Source organism: Momordica charantia (assembly GCF_013281855.1).
Source record: "Momordica charantia cultivar OHB3-1 chromosome 8 unlocalized genomic scaffold, Mcharantia_2.0 BLBB01000008.1, whole genome shotgun sequence".
NCBI classification, from domain to species: Eukaryota; Viridiplantae; Streptophyta; class Magnoliopsida; order Cucurbitales; family Cucurbitaceae; genus Momordica; species Momordica charantia.
The window spans coordinates 28,300,671-28,323,814 of record NW_028275166.1 but is presented as its reverse complement, the minus strand read 5'-3'; the positions used below and the strand labels follow the sequence as shown (position 1 = coordinate 28,323,814).

At 35.7% G+C, this 23,144-nt stretch overlaps 3 protein-coding genes across 3 annotated transcripts; 1 reads left to right on the top strand and 2 right to left on the bottom strand.

Annotated features, from left to right (window-relative positions):
• Positions 1–2,811: 2,811 nt before the first annotated feature.
• LOC148209888 (expansin-A1-like) lies at positions 2,812–4,446 on the top strand. Its single transcript, XM_088127399.1, has 2 exons — positions 2,812–3,650; positions 3,762–4,446. The coding sequence occupies exons 1-2, from the start codon at positions 3,205–3,207 to the stop codon at positions 4,087–4,089; spliced, it is 774 nt and encodes a 257-aa protein (XP_087983525.1). The 5' UTR covers positions 2,812–3,204; the 3' UTR covers positions 4,090–4,446.
• Positions 4,447–6,112: 1,666 nt separating this feature from the next.
• Positions 6,113–8,608, bottom strand: LOC111014141 (transcription factor MYB56-like). Its single transcript, XM_022288768.2, has 2 exons — positions 7,690–8,608; positions 6,113–7,214 (listed from the first exon to the last, which is right to left on the bottom strand). The coding sequence occupies exons 1-2, from the start codon at positions 8,321–8,323 to the stop codon at positions 6,940–6,942; spliced, it is 909 nt and encodes a 302-aa protein (XP_022144460.2). The 5' UTR covers positions 8,324–8,608; the 3' UTR covers positions 6,113–6,939.
• A 6,346-nt stretch (positions 8,609–14,954) lies between these two features.
• Positions 14,955–19,159, bottom strand: LOC111014156 (S-adenosyl-L-methionine-dependent methyltransferases superfamily protein). The gene is made up of 8 exons (XM_022288784.2): positions 18,992–19,159; positions 18,789–18,881; positions 17,704–18,358; positions 17,371–17,581; positions 16,902–17,196; positions 16,387–16,776; positions 15,813–15,890; positions 14,955–15,585 (listed from the first exon to the last, which is right to left on the bottom strand). The coding sequence occupies exons 3-8, from the start codon at positions 18,349–18,351 to the stop codon at positions 15,357–15,359; spliced, it is 1,851 nt and encodes a 616-aa protein (XP_022144476.1). The 5' UTR covers positions 18,352–18,358; positions 18,789–18,881; positions 18,992–19,159; the 3' UTR covers positions 14,955–15,356.
• Positions 19,160–23,144: the final 3,985 nt, after the last annotated feature.

The following is a 23,144-nucleotide window of genomic DNA, read 5'->3' as shown; positions in this document are numbered from 1 at the left end:
AAAATTTTAAATTACTAATTTTACCATCACTCTCAAACCCTTTTTAATAAGGTAAAAATGATTTTAACAATGACAAAATCACTTTCAAACATGTTCGATAATTGACACGTAGAGCATTTACAACCCAAAAAAAGAGAGAAGAAGGTGGGAGCGAGACTGAGCAACATTCGATTTGTTGAAACAGGACGATTTTAGCGTTGTACTAAATGATAATGGCGCTTTACCCAATTTTCCTTTTATTCCATTCTGCTCTTACTTTTAGGCCAAGTTTTGAATCAGTTTTGACTTTTAGAGTAAAAAATATTTGAGAAAAAGATCATTTTCTTTTTACCTAAATTTTTTACTTTATCAAAATTTTTCAAAACGGGGACATTTTCATTTTAAAATTTACTAGTGTTAGCAATTCTAGTAAAGTTTCGTTCCATGTATTCGATGAATTATAAAATTTGATATTGAATCGATAAGTTTAAGGTACAAACATCAGATTTTGAGTTTTGGTTAGATTTGGTAAGTTTTTACATAATTATTTAATGAATTTTACACCTTAATCAAACTTAATTTTATTTATTTTGTTTTTTTGTAAATCTTGAATTTCATTATATGAGAAAGTTTTTAAGTCTTGTACATTCTTTTTCTTTTTGTAAAATTAGTAAAAAAAAATTAATAGAGAGTAAAAATTGTGATATTGATCCGAATTTGTTGTATAATTGGATGAAATTGAAAACTTAAAGTAAAAATTAATACATCTTTCATAGTGTTTGGGATTACTAGTCATTTTTAATTAATGCACTTATTCGTCAATTGAACTGTTTTTTTTTTTTTAAATGAAATAGTTGCATTAATGAGAAGAAAGTTCTACCACATGAGTTACATTTGATGAGACATTAGTCTCATTACGGCTCATTGAGAAAAGAATAAAACGGAGAGAGAAATTTCTCATTTATTTTACTCAAAACTAGAGCTCAACAGGACTTTTTCACGAGTGGAAAGCGGAAAAATACTTGCTAAAGTTTTAACTTAGCTATATTCATATTAATTTCTTTTTCGGTAAATCCTTTATGATACACCAAATTCGGCTCGGGTTCCGATAGAGAGAAGAACCTATGATTAGCTTTTCGAAAAATTTCCAAACGAACAATTTCTTATTTTACTATGTTCAACTCTATTTATTCCTCTATTTGTAGAGTACATTGAATGCTACATCTTACATATATGAAATTTGCACGATTTTCCCGTTTTTGAACATCACTGAGATAGGCTTTTCCCCAAACCATCTTGAAACATAATAAAATCATGGTTTCCTAAAGAATGTTAACTTCTATAATCCATATAGCTTATCGTAAAAGTTCCATGAGTGGGAGTTCGTGATAGGGAAAACTAAGGTCTTACCTTTATAAACAAAGAGCGCTCCAGGGTTTTACTAATAGTTTCGAAAGTCAAGGACTTGAAAGCATGCCTCTGCGTGGCAGCATGTGGAGTGGCCGAGAGCGGACCTTTTTGGGAGCAATAACAAGAATATTTTTAGTGGAACATCTTTCACAATCCCTGAAAAGATAAGCCATCTCCACAGCAAGACTCTTGTGCCCCACTCCAATTAGGGCAAAAAAATCGATCTCCTTCGACCTATAATACCATTAGGAAATTTTTTATTGATATTAGTTTTAATACCAAGTCTAACTCAATTTTTTAATCAATGAAAAGAATTTTAAAAAAATCTCACCTAGATCAAATCAGAGTCCAGGAACAAAAAATTCTAGAAGGGATTATTCGTCTTCCTAGTCTTCGACACCAGAAAAATTGGTTTTTGGGACATTATTGGATTCTCACCAATGTTTGCGGAGAAGAAGTAGCCGAGCTCATTCCCTTTGCTTCTTGAGCCCAAAGCAGTGCAGTCTGTCCTGGCAAAATCATGGATTTCGGGCTTCACACTACTTAAAGAAATCCATTTTTTTAGTAAGATATATGAATAGAAAGAGGCTGAGTTGGGTTTTCTGCATAATCCTTAATCTACGACTAAGGTTGCTAAGGTAGGCAACTAAAGAAAGAGCGAACTAACTAAGCTTCTCGACCGTGTCTCTGAGGCACAGTTGAACGATGCTGAATACCGACCCATCTCGATGAGAAAAGCAAAAATGTGCTCCTTGTGGTCCTTCTCTTCAACTTTTCCTCGGAACAGAAACATTTCCGATAGCGAATTACTTGACTCGATGGATGGAGGGAGGGCCCCCCAACTCAAGCACGGGCCGAAGATTTGTGTTTGTGGGCTAAGGTGAATATTGGAGACCAAATCTAATAAATATATTAGATCTAATAGAATTATTTTGCTGTATCCAGACTAATATCAATCCAACAATGAATAAAATGTGTCTATCCACCCATTAAATAAATGACTATCGGAAACGAAATAATCCATGTAACGAAAATACGCCAGATGGCGAAAGCATACAAAGATAGTGGCGCTTCCATAGCTTCTAATTGGTATACTTGAGATGCATTTCGTCAAGCTCCCGAAAAAGACAACGGGTATATTTGAAATTATTTTTAAAAAAATATATATTATCAAAATATGTATAGTTAGAAAATAGAAAAATAATACAAAAGAATTACTTACCAAAATAGTTAGTAAAGCAAAGGTAAACATAGTTTTTATTCTAGAACGTAGAATGTTTATGCAACAAAATCAATCAAGATTAGAACGGGTCAATAGAGGCAACTCAAATCAGCTTGAACTCTACTTAATTAGGATAGATTTACACAAGAGAAACCAACCATCCAAACACTCAAATCAGTTTAAGTTCAAGATATAAAAATCGAATTAGAATGTGATGCAAAATTAAAGACCTTTATTTTTAGGCGAGGATCAAATAGTTACGAAGGTAGCCTCGAAGATTGGATTGTCAAAGTGCCTATGGTCGAACCGTTGCTGCTGGAGGGCACCTTCAAGACATTTCTGGCTAAATCTAAAGGTTGTTGATTCCACTATGGAAAATCCGAAGGTTCTTGGCAGGACTATTTTTCTGCTCCAACGTAGAAAATTATTTATTTTTAAGGAAAAGATCATGAAATTTCAAATATATATAAATCCGAAGATTTAAAAATTGGATACGAAAGATTTGTAAGGTAGAGTTAATTATTGAAGTTTCGAGCCGTGCTCCATTATATATTTGGCTCCCCTGCGCATCCAAGGCGGAACCATTTCGTAAAATGGAGTTTTTGGGGCCCTTTTTCGTGGCTTTTCTGGCGCTGCTGTGTTGTGCCGCCGACGGAGAAGGCGGCGGCGGATGGATTAACGCTCACGCCACCTTCTACGGCGGCAGCGATGCTTCCGGCACAATGGGTGGGGCTTGTGGGTACGGGAATCTGTACAGTGAAGGCTACGGAGCCAACACAGCGGCAGTGAGCGCTGCGCTATTCAACAATGGACTGAGCTGTGGGTGTTGCTACGAGATCAAGTGCGTGGGTGACCCCAAGTGGTGCCGCCCGGGCTCCATTTTGGTCACCGCCACCAACTTCTGTCCGCCAAATAGCGCCCTCCCCAGCACCGCCGGCGGCTGGTGCAACCCGCCCCTCCACCACTTCGACCTCTCCCAGCCCCTCTTCCTCCACATTGCCCAATGCCGTGCCGGAATCGTCCCTGTCGCCTATCGGAAGTAAGACTTTTAGATTTATTTTAGTGTAACAAGTGGGCAGATAATTGGAACTCAGACCTATTGGTCAAAGTCAGATGCCGACCGGATGCCAATTATTTTGTTTTTGTGCAGGACTCCCTGCAGGAGAAGGGGAGGAATAAGGTTCACGATCAACGGGCATTCGTACTTCAATTTGGTCCTGATCACAAACGTCGGCGGCGCCGGCGATGTTCGTGCGGTTTCTGTGAAAGGGTCGACGAGTGGGTGGCAAGCGATGTCCAGAAACTGGGGCCAAAACTGGCAGAACAATAACTTTCTGGATGGGCAGACACTCTCTTTCAAAATCACCACCAGCGACGGCCGTACTCTCGTTTCCGACAATGTGGCCCCGGCTGGCTGGTCCTTTGGCCAAACCTTCACCGGTGCCCGTTTCGATGAACATCCAACCCTATCGTACTAGAAAGCCATGTCTATTATAAACTTTTATTAAGAACTTTTGATGGTTTTGAACTCTATTCATGAAGTTTGGTTTCAAAATTAATTTGTAATGATAGAGGAGTCCATACATATTATAAACGTTTGTTAAAAGATTCTTTATCTTTTCAATGTGAGATTTTTAACACACCCGTCTTTAGCTTTGTATTTGAATCTTGAATTCTATTGGTCGAACCCTGGAAGGTCATGGTAATCAGAAGAAAGAACAATATTTTTTGAATCCCACTTGCTTTTGGTTTTGTTTTGCGAAGAACAACGAAAGAAAAGTGTGGAAACAATCCTCAATTACGGATTAATTACTTTGGGTTCAGAGTTGTGCATCTGGATTTGAAAAATCTTTTGTATAAATAAATGAAAAGCCAGTGGGTACTACTACTGGGGAAGGCATGTGCAGACAAGAAGGGCTGTGGACATCATATTATACTCTGTCTAAATCAAATATTTACAGAATCTGTGATAATTACACTTATATTCATGTATTGATCCATACGGACAACCATATTTTCCAAGAACAATATCTACGGATAGATCTAATCACCTATAAAGTCCCTTCAATTCAAAACATGACAATCAAAATTTTGAATGATGTTTAAATTATAGGAATAGAATTTTAACTCAAACTTTGTAATCACTCGATCGTTTAATCTCATTTTTCTCGTACAACTTCATCCATTTTATTCGTATTTTTTATTCGTCCACTCTACATTTTTATAGTATAGCTACAATTGTAATATATCTCATTCTTATTCTGATTCTAGATAGTTTTAGTAAAAATTAGAAGATTTTTTCTAATTTCGATTGAGAAAATTTTTAGTAACCATAATATTCTCATTCCAATTGATTTTAATGTTGATTCCTTCCCATCTAGATTCCTTGAAAGTAAATAGGGCCTAAATTTTCTAGAGTTACGAGAGAGAAATGAAGAAAAAGAATTATTTTATTATTATTTTTTTTTTCAGAACTTTAGAAATAGCCTGTAGGCATTGATGTATGGCAACAGGCACAGGCATCGGCGTGTGGCTTGACGTATATGTAGAGAGGTGCAACAAGAGGTGTGTGGTAGGAATGGTGTAGGCATGCCCTGCACGCATGCTGGAGATGTATTGTGCGTGCGATGGACTTGTCCTTGAGGTGTGGGAGCTTTTCTTTTGCTCTTCCTCGAGCTTCTTCTTGGTGGCTCTAGTTAGAGAATATGAACTACAAAGTAAACTCCCTTGCTACCACACATCATCCATGAGTTATATATATAGTATACTAGCCTTTCATGGGCCACAGGCACTATTTATTTGTATAAAGATACACAACTTTACAACTTCGCAAAATCTTATGTTCAGCTGTAAACATATAAATGCATGTGATTTGACTAATGTGTGTTTGAGAGGGGTTTTAGCAAAAGTATTTTAATTATAAACACTAATAAAATATGCTTAATAACAAATCATGTTGATGTTTGGTTTAGGAAAGCACTGAAAAATGCCTTTTGATGTACTTTTCAATCAAACATTTACCAAAAAAAAAAACTTTACAATGTGTTTCCTACAAAGTTCTTAAATCCTTAATTGACAACTCCTATGATGATGATTATTATCATTACGATTGCAAGGTTAGGATAGAGCCATTATAATCCTTTCAAAGAAGCATTTTCAATATTATTTTCTAAATCATATTTGATAGACTAATAAGGTGATATCATCCATAAATATATATTTAAGAGTGGTTAGAAGTAAAATATGATCAAAGTCCTACATGATATATATATAAGTGAAGACAAAACTATCTTTGCTTGTAGGAGGTTTTATTAGTGAAATTAAAAGTAAAGCGGAGAAAATGATGATAAAAGTGGACAATATCTTGATACAATTGTAGAAATGTAAAGAGAATATGTTGTGTAGAACCACACGATCTAAACATAGAATCTGGCCGTGTTGGTGAAATTCTCAGAGCCCAAAAAAAACATAGTAGTGAGCCTTAGAGTCATACAGAATGGATGAATATCCAACTAGCTCAAACAAAAAGTACATATCCAACTAGCTCAAACAAAAAGTACAGTGGTGAGCAAGTAAATCTCTATGATCAAACTAACATAAAGATGAAGGATAGTTCCATTAAGTCAGGTAGGTTGATAGGGGTATATATCGTTGTTCAAAGAAAAGTTTAAGACATGACAAAAGAATGATCGACACTAGGTATACATCACAACACAACGTGATTCATGGTTATGCTCTACCTGAATGTGTCAATAAAGAGCATCCTCACATTGGCACGAGTGAACAAATGAACAACACTCATCTTGAGCCTTGAGCCTTTTCCTTTCACTCTGAGTGCAATCAAAGTCTCTCATTCACTCGAGAAGGTGACAACAGTATCATCCAGTAGTATTTATTAATGAGCTTATAGAAACCATATTCATATCTAGATCCATGCATGTACTCACGGATCATTTGGTGAAATGAATGTAGACTAGATTGTGGTTGAATGCGATGGAGCAGCTGGCGAAATGGTTGATTAAAAGTAAAACCGCAAGAGAAATTGTTTGTCTCGGGAACTTAAGGCATTGGCCATCAATTCAATATCATATTCACAATGGTGAGCAAAAAGAGAGACACCACAAGAAAGAAAACGATGGTTTGGGTTTGCCACTGACTGCAGATCTTTTCACCACTCCAACAGATCTCTCTCTCTTACTCGTAATGGGGTCTTCCAAATCTTTGGACCACACCCATATTGAGCCCACTTCTGATGATTGCAAAGCAACCAAAAAGAAAATTTCTTGGTTTTCTAAAACGATTGCAGATTTCTTTCTTTAATATTATGTTCATGTGGCTCCTACTCCAAGAAAGTCGAAGAAGGGCGGTGGAACTTGAAGGGTCTCCTCCTCTTCATCTTCGCTCTCCAGAATATTATTATGATCTGATTTTGAGGTCCGAATTCGGTGAAAAGAGCTGTAATTGCTTCTCTCTGCTTCTATTCCCATCATCATCATATTCATAAATGCTGGATAATGTTTTGAACAATCATCATTCTCTTCCTCAGAGACTCTTCTGTGGCGACATGACGATACAACTTCCATTACCTTCCCTACTTCCCTACCTACACAAAAACAAACTTTCATTCTCATTAATCTCCTAATTCTGTGATATGATCAAAATTTTTAAACTGATGGGTCGGCCTAAATTTCTTAATTATTGGGCTTGAAAATTTGATAATTGTTCGAACACGTGACCTCATGTTCTAGTGTAATCCTAAATATGATTAAACCTGTAGATCATTTGAAGATTAACACACTTGGACCCAAATATTTTCTTTATTTCTTAGAAGGTTCAACTCCACCACCCCTACTGTAACTTCAAAGCATAAATTAAATTTATCAAACTCATCAATTTAAATTTTTAAGCTGACAGGTGATTTATTCATCTTTTTAACAATTTTTTCGATACATGGAGTAGGGTTGAGATATTTGAACTCACAAACATATATTATAGCTGAACTAAATATTCTAGATTAACGTGCTTGTGCTAGATTATATTAATAATTATATAACAAACTAGAAAGGGAAGGGACGCACCAGGAGGGACGAGATCAAACGGCGTCTGATTCACACGCGACACGCCGCAAGAAACAACATTAGCGGCAAAATCTGCTCCGCCGCCGTAGAAGTTTGCAAATGGGCAAGAAGGAGAAGCATTTCCTCGCGGCGCAGCGGAGGCGGAGGCGGAGGCGGGGGCGCACGGCGGCTGGGCGAGCTTCCGCCGCCTGTAAGCACTGAACTGTTCTCTGCATTTTCTAGCCATTATAACATGCCAATGATTCTTAACAGCATTATCAGTCCTCCCAGGGAAAAGCCTGGCAATGCAGGCCCACTTGTTGCCGTAGAGTCTATGGGCCTGCATTAGCCGCTCCTCCTCCTCTTCCGTGAAGGCTCTGCGGTTGATCCTCGGGTCCAACTGGTTGAACCATCTGAGCCTGCAACTTTTCCCGGATCTGCCCTGGAGCTTGTCGGCTATGAGGTTCCAGTTCTGAGGGCCGTAGAGAGCCACCAGTTCCTTGAGCTTGGCGTCCTCCGCGGGCCTCCAGTGGCCTCTGGCGCACAGCTTCGACTGCCCGCTGTCCCTTTCCTTGCCGACTACTAAAAATCCGTCGCTGCACTCTGAGATCATTCTCCCGTTTTCGCAGCTTTCTTGAGAGGATGGACAGCCCATCGTTCTGCAGAAGAACAACAACCACAAGAAGAAGAAGAAGAAGAAGGCGGGTTGAATTTTTCTATGGGGTGTGGTATATAATGAGAAGAGATTTGGTCAAAATGTTGGTTTCTGACATGTTATGATGGGGAGGGGGAGCCTATATGGTAAGCTAGTTTAACAACCCCTCGAGAGTATGACGAGGCTGGGCGCAGGGGCATTTAAGTTTGAATCATGGGGTTGGATTTTGAGGGTTTTATTTTTACAACAATACTCCTCTTTTCCCAACACAACACTCACTCTCCAGCCTTCGGTGGTAATTGATAGTCATCTAATGCTTCTTATCTTCCTACTTCATCTTATGTGGTTGAAAAAAAGACACTTTTGGTTTGTCAAGTTTGTCAATTGTTGAGGAGCTAAGTATTTTTTTAACAAAAATACTCTTTATAGTGGTTCATTTTTCATTGCTTAGTTTTAAGGATCTTCCGTCGAAAAAGATAAGAAACCTAATAAGGATTTATAATATAATCGAACTATCATTCTCATTACCAATTGATTTTAAGATGGAATTTCGTAAATATTGATAGGTGGCAGAGCCCAAAAACTCAAATGAACATTCGGTCAAAAAATGAGATACAACAAAGATTAATGAACCCAAAAGAAGCACTATCTTAAGAATGCATGTTTAGAATATAAGTGATCTACTCCTCTCATTATCGATTGTTTTTAGATTGAATCTCATAACTTTCAATACTTAACCACATAAGCAACATTCAAGATACAAGACCAATATGAGTACAATTTATCTGGTTGAGGTATTTATATGTAATCAAAACGTCACGAGGTGGGCTCTTGCTTCTATATATTATATTTTTAAAAAAAAGTATAAGGCGTATTAAATAAAATAATATAATGTATGAATTTGTGGTGGTATATAAATAGTTAATATAATGGGGGGTGGGGCATGTGTAGTGGTGTTTGAAAAATGACAAGAAAAGACTGATAATGTGAAGTGTGGTAGCAGTTTTCGGACACCTTTCTTGTCAACATTACGGACCCTGCTTCCTTCACACTACCCAAACCCACCCCCAACAGACTACATTTCATATTCATCTCCCTATTATTTATTATTATTATTATTATTTTAAAAATATTTATATCAAAGTTTTCATTTGTTTCTGTGGTTCAACATGGACATAAATATTTAATTAATATTTACATCATATAATGAAGATATTGAAGAAATATATATTAGAAAGAGAAAAACATGTATGATAGAATATCAACCATGTGAATGTAATATTACTAATGCAAAAATTTAACTTATTTGCTGAGGGTGAAAATTGAGTAGATGACGTGGCATGCTCGAAAGGTTGCACTTGGATGGGAATCACAAATTGAACGTGTTGAAGGAGGATGCAGTATGGGTACATGTTGCGTGGTATAGGTGACGCAGCTCATCCTGTCCTGCGGAGGGGATAGAGTGGTAGGTCAAAGTACTACCACCACGCCACCAAGATGTCCTTAACTGTCGGTCAGAATCTCGTACGATGTCGACCCCAAGCCTGCCATGAATAGGTCGTCCTCGCTGATTGTCCGAGGGTGCCTATGAAAAAGAAAAACCACGACGATCACAAGGTAAGTAAAAATTTTGTCACAAATTTCTTAAGTTGTTCTCTGCTATATTCCTCTTTGATTACTAACTTGACTGTTAGGTGGAGCACCGCACAGATGTCGAAGATTGTTGTTGGAAGCTCATTTCAAATGACACATAGATCTCTTCGAAACTCGCGATCAACATTATTTACATATATGTATTTAAGCGTAGCTCCTCTAAAATCATTATTATGTTAAAAAAAAAAGTGAAAATTTAAAGATATATTTTAACATTATATTTCAGTAATCAAATTTAATTTTGAATAACAAGATTATAAATGTTTGGCAGTTTTTTGATTGAAGTTGGTAAAAGAGAAGAAAAGGCAGAGGGAATGGGTATGATTTTAACTAACTTGAACTTAAAACGTTTCAGCTAACTTCACAGAAGATCATTAATTTGTGTCAGCTAAGCTCTGAGTGAAATAATTATCAAAAATCTTCTTTTTTTAAAAAATAATAATATTAAATAAAGGGTAAGAAAATTCACTGAAATGGTGGTGTTGAGTTTCCATTTAAGGAACGATTCTGGAGTGCAGTTTCAAATCAGACATCACCCCATGACCATATAATATATATTTTCAGAATCCATTAATTTATTATTATTATTATTATTATTATTTATCTGTTTTTTCGCTGTCTGGGAAACCCAATGGCAGACGTTTCCATTCAATTTGTGTGGCAGTGTTAACAGGAATGTACTGGAGAGTAGAGAGAGGGAACAAGAAGTGACCCCATACAACCAAACCAAACCCTTCACGCATTTCATCTTACACATTTTTATATTGGATAATGTTTTCTTGAACATTTTTTAAATTATATAGGGATTTTAGAAACAAGTAGAATGGGTTTGTTTCCAATTTTATTGTAAAACTTAAATATAAATTGTTGGAGGTGATTTTTCACCAGCCGCGTGGTAGTTCCTGATATGGTAAAGATGACGAGTCAACATGATTCAAAGCCTCGAAGCTCACTTGACGGTCGAACTGATCACCAGTTCGGTCCCTTTGACAAGTAAGCTGAGCTGACCTTATCCCTTACATCGATAGGGATTATTCCTCTGAGACATTCAAACTCATCTGTTTCAGCTTCCACCCGAGTTGAGATTTTGTAGACTTGGTCGTTTTTAAGATCAATCATTGAATTTATGGGTATTTAAACAATACAATTTTATTTTTCTTAATTAAAAATAAAAAATCAGAAGCAAAAAAAATGAAAATATTATATAAACCCGTAATAAATATAGATGGTGAAAAGCTGTGTTTGTGTACAAGGCTAGAAATTTTAGGTGGACAGCGTAGGCCTGGTTTTAGGGAGACCCTAGGTAGGGGTAGCGTAGCCCCCCAACCAAACAGCCCGTAACCGCGTGTTCCTCTCCTACTTCGCTTGCCCGCCCTTCCAGTATGACTCATGGCATCTGGTCGGAATGCCACCTCTATTTTTTTTCTTTATGGAGGAAAAAAAAATGTAACTGTCCTTTTAAAAATTTAAAATTAGTAACTAAATAAAAAATATTTGAAGCTCATTTCTTATCATCTTCTTGGTACTATGTTTGTTAATTTACTAGATATTTTAGAGTGGGTAGAAGACCTGACATCGTAATCTCGCTTAAGGTGAATTTACAAGACGTGTTTGATGACAATTTATATTTGTTATAGAAAGATTCTCAAAATTGTACAGAATTTTTGAAAACAACGTAAACAAGTTTATTGTTTATTGTTCTAAACGAAAACGTTATCAAACGGATTCATATATATAAATATCTTTTCCGTTTATTTCTTTATATGTTTTTTTTCATCAGAGAAAAGGGAGAGGGAAATGTAAAAAGAAAAGTGAAATGGTACGTGGGCTATCATCGTCATCATCATGCATATGTGTTGTTTTGATGTGAGGGTAGAATTGGAATTGGAATTGGCCCGTGCAATGCTTTCTTTTCTGCTGCGATTCCCACGTGTGCTGACTCCTTTCCCTGCTCTTTTGGGTTTTCTATCACCACATTTCTTTTTCCTTTTTCTTCTTAAATTATTAGTTTACAACTCCAAAATCTTTTCCATTTTTTAAATTTTAATTTGGTATCTAATGGTTTAAGTTTCAAAATGCCTAATAAATATCTAACTTATTTGATATTTTTTAAAAACTTAAGCGATTTTTTAAAATGTCGAATAAGTCCGACATCCATTAGATACAAAATTGAAAGTTTAGAAATCTATAAAACATTTTCTAACCTACTAGACACAGGGCGTGGCTAAAAGTTAAGGAAAAACTCGTAACTTAAATTATTTTTCATTTATTTAAAAATTCAAGTATCTCTTCAATGTTATGACATTGTCCGTTTTGGGCATAACGAGCTTTGCTTTTGGTTTCACCAAAAATGTCTCAAACAAGTGGTATTACCCCGGCCATTTTGGAAGAGCAGTTGATTAAGTAATTTCTAGTCCTCATCTATCTGGTATTTCATCCATTTTAGGTACTATCAATAAACCGAGCGAGAAACGACCTCTAAGTCTCTCGGCTTTTCTAACGATTTTTTCTTTTTCTCCCCTTTTTCTAAGATGTAGTAAGAAAAAGAAAAATAGGTCTAAGAGATCACAGTTCTTATATCTCCTCAAGTGCTTTCTTCACCGAGTATATGATTGCAAATGATTTTCCTCGTCTATATGTCATGGATTAATCTTTTTCCTAACCAATGTAGGACTTTGTTTGCACACCTAATCTCTCGGAAATGGGGAGAGACTGATGGAAAGGTCGGGAAGCAAGGGGAGTCAAAAGCGGAAATGAATGAGGCTAGTTTGAAACAAAGTGGGTGAGGGTGATGGTTTGAGAATGAGGGAGAGAAACAATGGGTTGGTTATTGAGAATAAATGGAGAAGGCAAAATATTGGATAGTAGAGGCTACAGGTGGTGTGTGGCGGCCCACCATTATACACACCATGATGCGTAAGATTCTGTTGGGAGTGTTCCCTTGGATGGATGTGTAGAGGGAACAAGCTGGAGCACTGCCTTTTCTACCTAGCTTTTACTATTCTACCAACCAGACAAACCCACAAACACTAATGTGATATGTGCATATAATGTTCTTTGTCACATCTTTTCACAATTTAAATTAATCTACTGTGCCCTTTCTCACCACTTATGTCACAGACTCTCGGACTAACCTGCCACCTATAACGTTTTTATAATGGATATGATATTGTTCACTTCAGAACAGAGTCGTCATAATTTTGAAGAGGTCCACGTGTCCTACGGACGGAGTATCGTCGGACAAATGAGCCTGCAACAACGATTCTCGACCTCGATGTGGTGTCTTGCCTAATAGACTTCGACACTCAAGTTAGTAATTGGGGTTAAGAAGTAGCAGAGAGGACAATTAGTGGTAGATTTTTCACTTACTTGGTGGTGGTAGTGATTCTTCACTTTTATAGGTGTTCATGACTGATCAGGGAGGACATTTCGTAAGTGGCACCACGGTGCTAGCTCTTGTAGTACGGCATTTAAATAGGCAGGCGAGGGTGCGTGGTGGTCATATTGCCCTCTGTCCTTTATGTTTACTGTCGTTTGTAGGACGTGGTACGTCTCCTGTAATGCGCAGCAAGCGTGTGGTCTTCGTCTTCTCTCGCTTGTACTCGCTTGTACGCTCTTGGTCCCCCTCCAACTATCACCCCAAACCCTCTCACGCCACCTAGTCGAATTTCTCCCTCAATACTAATTGAGATTTTATGGATCTTTCCTTTTCTCTACTTCGGCCTTTACCTCTCAAGTCTCAACTCTCAGTCGTGCCAATTGCCATGATTTTTCTTCGTTTACCTGATCAAGTGCATATTTCCTTCTTAGCGGTAACAAGTTTTCGCCATCTACCTGTCAATTCTTTAATGAAAGTTATCATCTTACTCAAAAACTCTAAAAGTTTAGGCTCAGTCTATCAAGTTTGATCAAGGAAACTTGAAACCATCCATTCTTGACCAACAAAAATAAAATGGTCAATTTTCAATGCCAAGGTTATTGTACCCAAAATTGACACTCACACCCTTGTGCCCAGGTACGTACGACCTGATAGGCTTATTCAAGGAAGACAAAAAATCCACCTAGTACACACGTGAGTTACCAAGCCAAGTGCGTTGTAGACCTAACAGGTGAGACAAGAATCAATCTCTCACCCAATACCCTAGGCTTGGGCTTCGCTAGATTAGATTAGATTAGGGGATAAATACATGATTAGTCAATTTTCAGATCTCAATTTTAATGGATTTTAATTAAATTGACCTCTTAATATTGCTATCTACGAGTTTGTCATTAAAAAATAAAAAATGTGTCCAATTGTGTAAATTTTGCTCGACGAACTTCCTATCAAGAAAACTTTGCCGATGTTTTTAGACTTTTGCAAATGTATTTTTTTGTCGGTAAAAAAATGATCTTTAGTAGCAAGAAGTTGACTTATTATGTGTATTTATATCTTTTCCATGTTACATAGTTACATATTCGTTACATATTCTCCCTGTTACATAGTTTGTATAATAGACTCCTAGAAAAACAAAGAGACAAAGAGACAAATTAATTAATAGGCATCTCAAATTAATTTTGGTTTAGTCATTCTTACGATTCTTAATTATTCTTATGATTGTTATTATTTAATTGATTCTTAATGTTATTATTTAATTGATATGAAATGCTATAATGCCTATTTAATTATTAATTAATAAGATTTGATTTTGATTCTTGACCTAAGTTAACTAAATTAAGAGAAATAAAACAGGGACGACTATTCCAAGTCAATAGTGTAAGTTCTTGAATTAAGAAATAGATTGTGTAAAGTCTATGATCATGATCCGATGTAAGAAACAAACCTTTGGATTTGGAAATTCAGTAAGAGAGATTTTCAAATTCAAATTTTTAGTCCATTATTTCAAAATTCAAAATCCCAATTTTATTAAACTTTGAGAAAATAATTCCATTAGTTCCCTAAACGGTCACCCATATGAACAAATAAGCAAAGAAAAGAAAATACCAAAGATATGAGGCATCGAATAAATTAGTAACAGAATAACATTACAATGAAGAAGGCAGAGAAGAAGAGAAAGTAACCAACCCAACCCAACCCAACCGAATTTTGACGATTCTCCTCTTGAAAAGGGTGTGTGGATAATAAATTAGAGTACAAAATAAGGACATAAAAATGGGAGGCAAGGCATTGATCGTCTTTGTCTACAAAAGGCCCAAAAAAGAAGAGGAAAATTGAAACAGAGCGCACCTGGGCGTTCTCTCTATTTCCTTCCCCACTTCCCTCCGTCGTGTGTAGCAACAAAAAGACTACTACTACAACACAGCATTCGTGGGAGTAGCTAGGCGTTGTGTTGTGTATTGAAACTTGAAAGCAGCCAAGGTTTTGAAGAGATTCAGTGTCATGTCATGTGGAGGAGTTTTTTCCACCTACAACCCAATACTGCTTCACAGCAATCAGTACCTTCTCAGGCACAAGGGGACCGTCCTCGTGATCCACCATTTTTGCATCCCATCTCATCCCTCCGATCATCTTCTTCACCTTAACGAGTACATCGACTTCATCCCGGAATATGACTGCTCCTTCAGGTCTCAAAATCCTGTCCATCTCCATAAGAATCTCCTCCATGTTGCATCTGTGCATAATTACATACAATAAGGGGCAGTAATACATCATACTACACATAACTTTTCTTTTCTTTTTAAATATCCATGAGTGTCCAGACCAGTTTGCGTGTACCTCGACTAATCTCACGAAACGACCACCTAACCTTACTACATTTCATTTTCATACATAACTATAAAAAGAAACTGAAAAGGAAAGCACCTGAGATTTGATGTATATTCAAATGGGGGTACTTACTTGTCCTTGTACAAACTGAAAAGGCCATGGGCATGAATGAGGTCGTACGTTCTAGGATAGGTGGAGAAAGCTTCACACCTGAACCATAAATAAAAAATAAAAGCAGAACGCGTCTTTAAATGTCAAACACCAGTTGAATATTGGAGCGGGAAATATTTAAGGAAAAAAAAAAGATTGAGAAACTAGTTATTGCAACGAAGAGAAACAAGTACCAGAACTTTAAAATAAAAATAAAAGGTATTGCCACATATGATACAGTTGTTATGTAATTCTATTATTGCCACACATACGTTTTGTGAAACTAACAAAAGTATTGTCAGAGATAAAAAGACTCGAAATGGTTCTATAAAAAATACTTCTATGAACTGTATTATCATCGACCAGGAAGAAAAGCATTCTGGTGGGGAATCATAAGTCAGCACATGCTCTGAATTCCATCCACACAAAGGTTGAATTAATAATTAAATGAGTCAAGGATATTTCCATAAAAGTTTGAGACAATTATTAAGTGTTAATGTATTAAATTCTTGAACTTCTAAAACTAAATAAGATGAATAAAGAGAGGGAGAGATACCAGTCATGGTAGATGCCGATTAATCCTCGTTCATAGATGATACCAAGAGTATTTTTTTCAGCTATAGTGGGTACCACATTCATTACCCATAGCTTAGAAGATTCAAGGGCTGCAGCAAAACCTCCCAAACCAGCATTCATATCCATTATATTACGATATCTTCCAGTATCAATATATTTGTTGATCTTCTTATAAGCCTTAACATGCCTCTTCCATTTGTTATTGTCCTCCTGATAGGCCTTGACAGAAATTCCAGGCACAGATCCACTAGAAATTCTAGGAGGTACAGCATAAAGCCTTTCAGGAAATGTCTTCAGTTCACCACCAGCAACCTCATCAGAATTCTCAACATTAGGATATGGAGTAATACAGGTCTCCATTTTTTCGTACCTACGTTCATTAACATAACATCAGAAAACAATTTGAGTCAAAGCATCGATTAGTTTTAATTAAGAGATTTTCTATAAATAGACAAAACTTTACTTATAAGATACCAACTGCAAGAAAGATCGTACCAGACATCATCTGATACTGGAGATTTACAAAAGACATCTCGAGAATCATCCTGTCTGTCACGGCATGAATCAGTATTTACTCTCTTCTTCCAAATTGCAATTTCACCCTTCTCAAACTTCTTTTCCCAGCAAAGAAGTTTGGCGATATCCTCAATCTTTCTCTGTTCCTCCTCAAGTTCATCTCTAGGACGCTGCCATGATTGATAATTAGTCCTCCAGTTGATTGGAGGACCTGAAAGCACCCAATAACCACCAGGTCTCAAAACTCGATCAACTTCCATTAGGTATGTTCCATCTGCAGTAAAATAATTTGAGATGTCACCTCTAAAATTGCAGACTGCTTGATTTTCCTCATATTTTTGTTGTAAAGAGCTCAGCAATGCTCTTTGGAATGTACATTTTAGAAGTTTTAATTAACAGGAAAGAAATGGAAAAGTAAACAAGTAAATGCTCCTATCCTAATTCTCACCATTTGCACCCCAAGGGATTAAGCAGCGAGAACAGTGAGCCATGTCAAAGGCTCTAGACGGATAAGGCAGCTTAATGGTACCCAGAACACCAATAACTGCAGGCACTCCCCTTTCAAGAGCAAATTGAACCTGCGCTTCATGAGAGTCCCTAGGTGCAAATGACATGGCTAGCACATTTCTACTCAGAAGGTACGCACCCCAACTGGCAACCTGAGAAAACAGCCAACAGAAGAAGAATAGTCAAAAAAAGTCCGTGTAGCTAAGAGAATTTAAAGTGCATCTAAGGAAAAGAAATAAAGAAATAAGTATAAAGCGTAATGAGAATAGCATACCCCGCAACCAGTATCCAGAGCAGTCCTAACTGTTCCATTTCTAATAGGAATCACAGCAGCAAGTTGATCAATATACTTATCTGCCCCTTGAGGAAACTGAGTTCCCCCACCTGGGAACCTAAATACATTGCCCTCATACTGAATCCAGTTCTGCACAGCCTTCTCAACGGTCAAACTCTTATACGGTGCATTTGCAAATGGAACATAGTCGCGACTTTTTGGCCAAGGGAAGGGAGTTACATATCCTTTGGGGGCTGGTATCAAGCAATGCAACTTTTCTTCCTCAGTAGGACAATGTCTCTCACGATAAATCATGTTATTCCTGGGAAAGGTCATTGCACGTCTCTGATCTTGACAAGGGGTGTAATCGGTATATTGAGCATCACATGGTTCATATACTTTAGATTCTGATTCTGACTCGTTATTAGTCTCAGCCTCACCTCCATGATGAGTCTCGAAATTCAAATTCGAAACTATATTGCAGTCTGATCCACTCCTATTAATCTCCATAGCTATACTATCTCCCTTCCCAAACCCACTCCGCTGCCACGCGCCTAGTAAGTAGAAGAAAAGACACAAACCTACAACTATAAAAATTTGGACAGAGCTCCTGGTCCTCCCATCAGCCGAACTTGGTTTGGGTGCCATAATGTGCCTGTATGATTCCCACACAGTCGCTTAGTTATAAATGCAGCCATACAACGGAAAACAAAAAATCACAAGTAAACCACAAATAGGCCCTATGCAAATTTAGTATATGATGTCCAATTACTTCATTCAGTAACGATTTCACCATGATAAACAAATATAAACTTCTGAGATCAACAAAGAAAATCAAAGCATCCCCGATCCATCCAGATCCATGACAGGAGTCGCGAAAATCAAACTAGTTACAAACAATTCACCACATGAATTTCGCATAGAAACGGAAAAAACGAAAAAGCGAATCTGATACACATGTAATTAGATTCGAGTAGTCCCAGCAGCAGAGAGAGCACCGACAACAGAGGATTTAAAGAAGGATGAAGAAATAAGATGTTAGGATTTCAACAAAAAGAAAAAAAAGGAAGAGTCAGATGTCTCACCAATGGCAAGAAGAGGCACCAATTGAGCACAAAGAATCCGCAGCAGCAGCAACACAGATTCAGATTCAGAAGCAAAAGAGGAATTGGTTGGATCTGTGAAGAGGAAATGAAAGCATGGGAATAAGTAAGTGAGGAACCCTAGCTCCGACACGCTAAAGCCATAGATCTCTCATCTATTACATATAAATCTGTAAAAATCATACGATTTTCGATCTGTTCGGAGGTGTAAGATTGAAATGGAAGCGAGGGGCCGTACTGGGCTCCGCAACGTACACGTCTCCGCCTCTCTCCTGGTTAATTATTAATTAAAATAAAAAAAGAAAGTAAAATGCAGAAATTATGTATAAATGGAAGGCGCGAGGACATGTCTGAGAGAATCCCAGATCTCGGTCTTATACTCAAACTCATTATGTATTAATATTTTGTTTTTGTTTTGTCGTAAATCATAATAATAATAATAATAATATTATTATTATTATTATTAATGTAATTTGTTTATTTTTATTCAACTCTGCGTTCTTCCACTGGACGTAAAACGACGTCGGTTCGGGACTGGAGGGAGTGGGCCCGCACCGCACGCGCTTTGATTTGAACGACGTGTTTACAGACAGACACAACCAAGATTGGAGGTTTGTGGGTCCCATGTTGTGATTTAAAAGCGATCTTTGAAATGGACGGCCCTGATTAGCGTGAGGATAATCCGATAGATATTTGTGAGATATCTATCCATCCATTCGCTCTTAACTTTCAATTTTATTAAATTTCATCTTAAATTTGATAAAGTGTTCAATCATTTATCTTGAGCTTATATTTGTGAGAGTTTGTATTCTTTTCATAGATTTTTATTTAAAAATTGGTTGAAATAATTATATTATCGTATATGTTAAATAAAATAATAAACATAGGTTTCAAATGGAATTAATAGGATTTAAATGAAAAAAGATATTATAGCTTTTTCTTGTTTTGTAGAAATTTTTAAGTTTGGCAAAATTATTCAATTATTGATTTTATACATTAATTAAACTTGATTTTATGTAAAACTTGTTTTCTATCTAATTTTCTTTTTGATATAGCAGGCAGGGTGGGGATTGAACTCACAACCTGTTGATTTGAGATATATATCAATTACTTTAAACTATGCTCGTTTTGGCAAGTTTGTTTTTTTATTAAATTGATTAATTTTTTTTAATTTTTACATTTTTAATTAAATTTAGTAGGTGAATTAGGGAAATTTTAACAATGATAAAAGTTAGAAGACTTATCAAGTTTAAGTTCAATTTGATGAAATTTAAAGTTTTAAAATTAATACAATTTGTCAAGTTCATGGGTAAATATTGAGACCTGTTCGATAACAATTTCATTCTTTTTTTTTTAATTTATACTTGATTTCTACCATTTTTCTTTGTTATGTTTTTCACGGTACTTAAAAAAACATTTGTATTCTTAGTCAAATTTCAAAGTAATAATAATAATAAATAAATAAATACTTTTCTCTTCAAAGATTTTGAAAATATAGAAATTAAAACAAATAAACACTTAGGTTGAGGTAGTGTTTCTAGGCTTAATTTTTAAAAACAAAAAATTAAAAATTAAATGGTTATCAAACGGAAAAATTTTTATCTAAATTATTTTAAGTTCAATTATTAAAAAATACTTTTAGCTCCAAGGTAAGTTTCAATTATACCCTAAACATTCAAAACTATCACTTTTATCATTTTAACTTTTAACATTGTTTCAAAACTACCATTTTGTTTCTTTTTTTATAAAAATGAAAATAGAAATATGACTAAAAGTTGTAAAAATAGTAATACACAAATGAGGTGGGCACAAGTGACAAATCTCAATTATGTCCCTAGACCCTATTGTATACCATTAATTGAATCATTCATTCATCATATACATCTTCTTCCGTGATCCATAAAAGGTCGACTTTACAAAGGGAACGTCGTTTCCTAAGAACCTTGCAACCTTGCGGTTCTCGGTAATCGGCCGCATCGGCTTGGTTACCTTCATCACCGTCAGTTCTCGCAACCATTTCTTTTTTTAGTCCGTATAAAATAGATTTATAGACGTGGTTGCTAGGTGCAATAGAAGTTTCTGTTCGATCAAAATTATCAATGACAACTTACTATCCAGTGGACTTCATGAAATCTTCTCAATCTTCTTAGCTATCACCAATCTACAATGAACTGATATGTAGGCATGACTAGGGATAAAGATGAGGAAAGTCGAGGATATGGAAGGAGACAGAAAGAGTGTATCTCATTGATATATGGACGGATTGTGTTACAATTTGTTTACGATGGAGTCGATGTGAAAATTAACCAACGTACCCATATTTATATATTTTTAATAAACAAGAAAGGATGGAGGTGGAGTCGGTGCATGGGTCAGCCGACAGATATCATGTGGGAATTCTGACCAATATGGAACAGGTTTTTATTTTATTATTATTAATCGTCTGGTTTTTTAAGAAAGAAAACCTCACTTTTTCACCCCTTTAAATTGGTTTTAACCTTAAAATTTAAACTTTTGTTAAATAAAACTCAGAACTAGACTTGGAAAAACTATAGACCTTCTTTTGGGGTGGTAGATCTAAAAATTTTGTTATTTGATACTAATTTCTTCACAAAGTTATTCTTTTTGTAATATGTTTTACTATATTACAATTATAATCAATCGTTTTAGTTCTTAAACTACGATCAGTCGATAATCCTTCTAAATTTAGTTATAGAAGTGCTCTTACTTCAATGACGATCATGACCCCAAATTGAATCTATAAGAACATTAGTAAAAATAAAATATAAAGCTACAATATAAAATGAGAATGATTATAATGATATGTATAGAACTCTTGAAACATTACAATTTTATATTATATTATAGTCCAATTCTTACTAACTATTATATTTAAAATAACTTCAAATAGTCAAATTCATAGTATATGTGATGTAAAGTTAATAAAAATGCAACTTAGACAAATAATCTCTAAATTGTCGACTTTTATAGATTCTACGAAATTGAAATTAAAAATTATATAACAAAAGTCAATCTTCAAAATTTATGATTATTTCGCTAAAATTAGTCTTCCAAAAATTACATTTGTGGTGGCTAGTTTTCAAAATTGTTTGGGGCATTTTTTTTTTTTTTACATTTTAATGTCAAATTTAAGTGGTTTTCCCTGGCCAAATTATCAAAACCACTCAATTTGATATTTGTTTGAAAATTTATTTAAATATCTCTGTTTCAAGATGTGATCTAAAAGTGAAATTAAAGCAGTCTTCTCAAATAATTTTTTGAATTTAATATTTAATAAGATGATATGTTTGGCTGTGTACTAAATTCAATTCATGACTCCATGGACTCTTATGTGACATGAATATTCTATCAAAATTTTCACCTTATTTTAATGAGCATTTGTCATTATTTTATTTTTTTTTATCATTCAGAGTTATGAAATTGGGTTTAACCTTACATAGCACAATTCCTCGAATTCAATCTAAAGGGTAATCTCAGAGTTCAAACAAGTTTGATCTACGACCGTTACTAATATTCATTTTCCTTGGTATCTACCTTTGCCAAGCCCAATTGTTGCACCTTTACCTTGATAGATAAGAGGATTGTGTGCAACCGCACACTACCACAAGTAATACAAGAAAAAGGTATTTCGAGTTCGTCTTCTAAGGATTTCTATTAAAATAAATTGCAAAAAGAAGATATGGTGTAGTGTGATGGTTTTAAAACGAAATAAATATCAATTGAAAACAATCTCTCTACTTCATACCTTAATTGTAAATTGAAAAACACAAGATTTACAAGTAGCGCTCGACACTATTGCCTATTATACTATAAATTAGGTTCTACTCTTATCACAAACTACTTAGAGCTACTTCAAAGAAAAGTAAGGTAAATTTGCCATAATTTCATTTCCCACTTGTTTTAATAAAAGAGTCCCACTTATGAACCATCCTCTAGGCTATGAATGACGTTTTGCAATCTTAGTAGTAACAACTACATGGTCTAGTATGATTTTCTGTAACCCATCATTGACATGTGGTGATTTGTTGCTAACCTAGAGACTTTCATCGCAAAGTAGTTGTGGTTGAGAGCCAAGAAAGTGTGTCTTCAGCGGCAGGGCTAGTAGCCAGTCTGTCCTTAAAGTCTTTTGTGCCAAAAATTTGAATCGAAGTATGCATAAGTCTCTACCAAAACTCAAAAAGTCTTTTAGTTAAAAAAAAAAAAAAAAAGAAAGAAAGAAAGAAGTTAGAAATATTTTTATTTTTAAAACAAAAGTTGGTTTTATGGTGACTTGGCTGGAGAGAACGGGTGTAAGCGGTAGAGCTTTGATATCTTTTC